General features: G+C 41.2%; 1 protein-coding gene across 1 annotated transcript; it reads right to left on the minus strand.

Annotated features, from left to right (window-relative positions):
* Positions 1 to 4,112: 4,112 nt before the first annotated feature.
* On the minus strand, positions 4,113 to 5,639 carry LOC145594180 (uncharacterized). The gene has a single exon (XM_081650514.1). It carries the CDS (start codon positions 5,637 to 5,639, stop codon positions 4,113 to 4,115), a length of 1,527 nt encoding a protein of 508 aa, XP_081506640.1.
* Between the last annotated feature and the right edge of the window lie 230 nt (positions 5,640 to 5,869).

Consider the following 5,869-nt stretch of genomic DNA (forward strand, 5'->3'; position numbering starts at 1 on the left):
TGTTCCAAGGATTTCCGAGCTTTCCTCTCATAATTCTCATCATTATGGATGCCTCTTGCTTGCCATTAGGAGCTCAAGTGTAAAGGAATGCAAGGAGCAAGTTCATGAGTTGGTGCATGCATGCGGTGGGGGCATCATTTTTGATGTGAACCCACCAAGGAAGCCATTTCAAGACTGCCTACCTTAGTGTTCATCATCATCATCGTGACAAGCGCACGAGGATGAGCTAGGTTGACGAAGAGGGAAGTCCCCTGCTGTTAGGTGCGGGTGCGCACGAGGGTGGTGCGGCCCTTGGCGCGGGCGCGCCTGGGTGGGTCTCTGTTTTCGTATTCATTTTCTTGTGGCCGCGCCTCCCCTGTTGCGACCGCGCCTTCCTGGGTTGCTTTTGGACGATCTAACTAACTCTTCTTTTGTAACTTTCCTATATATAGTTTTTCCTTCTATTTTTAGGGAGAGAATAATTAGAGAATGTTTTAGATGAAAAATTAGATCAAATTAGAGAGATTTTTAGAGAGAGATACTCTAGGTTTTAGTGGGAGAATTTCATGGTGGATTATTGATGATTGAAGCTTTCTTAATTTCCTTTGATATTTGATCAAGTTTGTAAGAATTCCTTTGCTTTAATTCAATCTTAAGTTTGATCTTTAGTTTTATTTCAATTGTTTTGTTGATTGTTCAAGTTTGATTGAAGTTTGATTGATTTGTGATTGTTTTTAGCTTGTTTAATATGATCATGATGAATTTGTTGTTTAGCTTTGTTTTGATCTTGTTTTTCATGGCTAGTGAGTAATTTACTTGCTAGGGTGATGGTGAAGCATATATGAGTGATGGATTGATGCTAATTGGGGAAAATTGATGGAGTTGATGATGTGATTAAATTGGTTGATTGATCATGTGCATGTGTGTGATTAATTGAAGAGTAGCTAACTTTAATTGTTGCACTAGATTGCATTGTAAGTTCACATTGATACGGACAATTGATTTGTGGCTTGCATTTGTCGATTGAGGTGTCTTGTGACGTTCCTAGCTATAGTTTCTCGTAGTTGAGGCTAGTTAGACCTCTAGGAAAATAGCTTGATATGCTCTTTTGATTGCATGATCGGTTTTCCCTCGCATTATTCGACTTAGTCATTTTGACCTCCAAATTGGTTGAATCCGTTACGATTATATGTGGATCCTAGCCCTAGTGTGCAACCTTTTATTTTTATTTTTATATCGATTATAAAAAATAAAATTAAAGGTAGTATATTGATTATAGAAACTAAAATAAAAGGTAGTATATCGATTATAAAAACTAAAATAAATGCCACCTAGTCCAGTTTAGGTTTTGTTTTAGTGTGCAACCTTTTATTTTTATTTTTATATCTTTTCATGTCAAGCTAGTTTTAGCCAAGTCATTTAATCCGTGTTGATGCGGGAGCATCATTGAAAACTACGAGTTGTGCGACTATATGTTCCATTTGGTGGCATTTATGGATCCATTCTACTTTTGGGTAACATCTCTATGTTATGATGTGACTTAGGTGAATAAAATAATCCTTTTGTCTTGATTTTACAATTGATGGTTGAAGATAAAGAATGGGAACGAGGATGAGAGGGAAGAAGCTTATCAATATATGAAGCAACTATTTCATTCATCCATATCTCTTTTGTTACAAGTAATTTTTAGGTGATTCAACTTGGAGGTGAAAGTACAGTTCAAGAGCTTCCCAACGATTGGTCACACGCCAAATTTGAGCAAGAAACGAAGAAGTTATGAACGTTTGAAGTTGAGCTGTTCAGGAGCAGAGGAGTTCGCCCGCACCTAAACTGGTCCGCCCGAACCTTTTAAGCAGTTTCAGACCTGATTTTCGCATCTTTGCAGGAGTGGCCGAACTCCAAAAGTTCGACCGAACCTACCCATTAGTTCGACCGAACTTACCCAGAGTTCGGCCGAACCTTTTCCCGATTTTCTGTTAGTTTGTGCGAACTATTTAAGTTGTTTTAAGACGGTTTTGCATTTTAATTTTTTGTTGAACATTGTAATCAAGAGACTTTTTCTCTCTACCATAATCTTTGTGATTCTCTTTCTTTCTTTGTGATTGCATTGCTTGTAATCTTTGTGGTTACTCCTTAATCCTAGCTTTACTTGGTATTGGCTTTGATTAAGACCCCTATTTCATCTATCTTTGTGATTTTGAAATAGGTTTATCTTGGTTTGTTGGTTTGAACTTGTTGTTACTTGATTTCTCCTCCCTTTTTTTGAGTTTCCTTGGTTATTTCATATCATTTGGTATCAAGAGCCTAGGTTATTAGCGTAGAAAGTCCCTACCTTTTGAATTTCTCTTTCCCCCTCTCAAAGATCTCATCTTTTCCCACAAAAATTGAAATTTTCTCTCAACGATACAAGCTTTCTATATAGAAAACATGAGTGATAGGTAGTATTATGAAGATGATGAAAGTTACAATGAACACTCTAGATTGGATGCTCTAGAAAGGAAGATTGATAGACTTCTTGAGGTCTTGGAGAATAGAAGAAGTCCTAGAAGAAGGAGAAGCCCAAGTGGAGAAGATGACTCTCACTCTCCTCACCGGAGAAGGGAACACCACCAACCGCACCATCAGGATAACCGTGACCGAGATACCATTTTGAAACTACCGGACTTCGGAGGTAATCTTGATCCTAATGAATTTCTTAATTAGGTTAGAAGTATGGAGAAATTTTTTGATAGTAAAGGATATAATGATGAAAAACGTCAAAAATTGGCCATCATTAAACTTAAGAAACATGCTGAAAGGAATGGTGTCCTTCAAACAAGTGTATTATTCTGATAGCGGGTTCAGAATTATTAGAAAGCTAATATATTCAGTAAGGTCAAGTGATCGGAATGCCTGGGTGGAGGCCGCTTCCGATCAGTAATATTAAAAGAATTAATATTACAGCTTAATCTTGACTGAACCCTTCGGGTCACACCCAAGCAAATATATGCGAACCAACTAGACGAATTAATTTGGAAGAAATTAATTCGTCGCCTGAGTGTTAAATATTTAGACGTCGGTAATTCGAGCTTAGAGCGTCGAAACCGATCGTCGGAAGTCGAGTCTAAATGATAAAAGACGAGACGCGCAAAATAATAATAAATCGACCATATTCCTGAAAATACCCCTAACATCGGAGTGCCCCGAGCATCCGAATGCTAGGGGCAAGACGAGCTAGAACACCGTGCTAGCAGCCACAGCCAGCCGCGGCTAGGCACAGCAGCAGCCGTGCCGCGCCACGGCAGCAGCCGCACCCACACCAAGCCACATCAGCAGCTGGTGCGGGCTGGTGCGAGCCGGGCTCGGGCTTGGCTCGTGGCTTGGCTCGGGCCATAGGACCGTGAATAAGGGGAAGCATGGAATATGGGAGTAAGTGGGAGAGGACATGTGGCACAAGGAGAGTATTGAGTGGGGAGCAAGTATGGTCCCCTACTCTCCATGTGGTCCTCACCAACCCATCTCACATGGTAATGCCACTTGTAGATTTATTATTAGTTTGCAATTTTAATTTAATTTAGCTTTAAATTAATTTGTGGAATTTCATGATCCCACATTGATGGGATAGAAATTCCCCCTCATACTTTCCTCTATAAATACCAACCTTGGGATTTGGAGTAAAGTGCTTGAGTGGGAGTTAAAAAGAGCATTCCATAATTTTTGGGAAGACTCTTAAACTCACATAACACTCGGGTTTAGGTTGGACCTTGCTAACCCCAAGGTAGTAGACCTTAAATTGTGTTCGCCCATTTGTGGGTGGATACCGTCGGAGGCGCGACGCTTGACGTGCTAGTAGCTTTCAAGTAAGAGCCCCGGGTTTTGGGCGAAGCTTGTTCGAGGGTAAGATTCGTTATCTTTTCTTTGTGAATATTTATTTATGCTTTGTGATTTTAATTATTGCGAGTGGTTCCTCGGGTGGGGGTTGTTTCCACGGTGAGTGGGACTCATCAAACCCCAACAGCGGTATCGGAGCCCCGCTCGTTTATTTTTATAATTATGTTTTTCAAGGTTTATTTTTGGCTTAATTTTCTGGTTTATGTTGCTAATTAGATTAGTAGCTCGGTTTTTTTTTTTGAGGGAAAGCGAGGGAGTTGAATTCATTCATTTGCGGACAAATTATCCATAAGTACATACGGAGCAATGTCACTAGGACAAAAATTAGGCCAAACTTGCTCAACACCATATGGGATAACACGGGCCAAATGGTGAGCAACAAAATTCCCCTCCCGCTTTACATGAGACCAAGTGATATGATCAAAATAAGTACAAGTATCTAAGACATCCTCTAGCAAATTATCTAAATCCGAGAGATAAGTAGAAGCTTTCGAGAGTCTTGAAATGATAGTGCTGTTGTCTGACTCCAGAATAATGTGCTTGAACCCATGTTGCCTCGCCAATCGAACAACATAAATTGCAGCTTTGCATTCTGCTAGCTTAGGGGACCAGAAAGCCTTGTATCTTCGGACAGCAGCAAAAGCAACCTCTCCCAGGTGATTGCGAGCAACAACACCCAATCCTACCCATCCCTTAATGTTCAAGGCAGCGTCACAGTTGACCTTGATGCAATCTTCAGCTGGGGGTTTACAAGTCTTCGAGCTCCTGCTTGGTTTCGGGCTTTTACAGCCATAAATCTTTGTGGTGTATCTGTTATAGTCCTCAACCAAGTTGGTCATGCGCAATAGGACAGTATTAAAGGAAGTCTCCCTGTTGTTGAAGACTTTATTATTGTGCCTTTCCCAGATTAACCTAAGGAGGGCTGCTCCTCGTTGCTGTAGTTTCTGGTCCTCACTGCTCCACGCTTCCAGTAGATCTTTGAAGTCAGGGAACTCTTCCAATTTGACCAGCTTTTCACAATTGGCTGCTGTCCACAGCTCCCTAACAGTAGGACAGGTAAAAAGGGCATGGTGCAGAGATTCGGATTCAGTCAGGCACCAGGGGCAGTGGTCATCATCAGACATGTGTCTGAACTTCAGCAGATCACGAACAGGTAAAGAACTAGTGCAAGCACGCCACAGCAGGTGTCTTACCTTGGGAGTAGTCTCGAGCTTCCATAAATTAACCCACGCGTGATGAAAGAGATCCGAATTGCAGGATTTTCCCAACATATATGCAGTTTTGACAGAATAAAAGCCATTGTTGGAAAAAGCCCAGGTGAGTTTGTCCTCCGGATTTCTCAAGCTTAGAGGGATCGAAAGGATGCATTTGATGTCACGCTCATTAAAAATATTGGCCAGCAGCTCATGATTCCACTTCATGGTATCAAAATCAATGAGATCACTAACATAAGTGACCAAGTCAGAGCGAGGAGACAGAATATTTGAGCCATTTTCATCAGCAACCCATGAATCTTCCCAGACATTAATTCGGTTGCCATTGCCAACCCTCCAGATAAGACCTTCTTTGACAAAGGCCTTAGCTCCCCAAATGCTTCTCCATGAATAGCTGCAAGAGAGGCCAAGTGAGGAGCTCAAAAAATCGCTATGAGGGAAATATTTTTTGCCCAAAACTCTGCTTAACAGAGAATCCGGATTGGAAATGAGCCTCCAAGCTTGCTTCCCGAGCATTGCTTCATTAAAGACCGCATGTCCTGAAAGCCAAGCCCACCAAGCATTTTCGGATTGCATAGAGAGTCCCAATTAATCTAGTGTACTTTCCGACGGTTATTGGAGTGACCTCACCAAAATTTTGTCGTCAAGGATCTAATATCATCAATGATGGAAGTCGACACTCTATAAACCCCCATGATGTAAGTCGGGATCGCTTAGATAACAGATTTTATGAGGGTTTCTTTCCCGGCTCGAGACAAAAGTTTCTCTTTCCATCCTTGCAGTTTCTTCCATATTCTATCCTTAAG

The sequence above is a fragment of the Chenopodium album genome, chromosome 19 (assembly GCF_948465745.1).
Source record: "Chenopodium album chromosome 19, dcCheAlbu1.1, whole genome shotgun sequence".
NCBI classification, from domain to species: Eukaryota; Viridiplantae; Streptophyta; class Magnoliopsida; order Caryophyllales; family Amaranthaceae; genus Chenopodium; species Chenopodium album.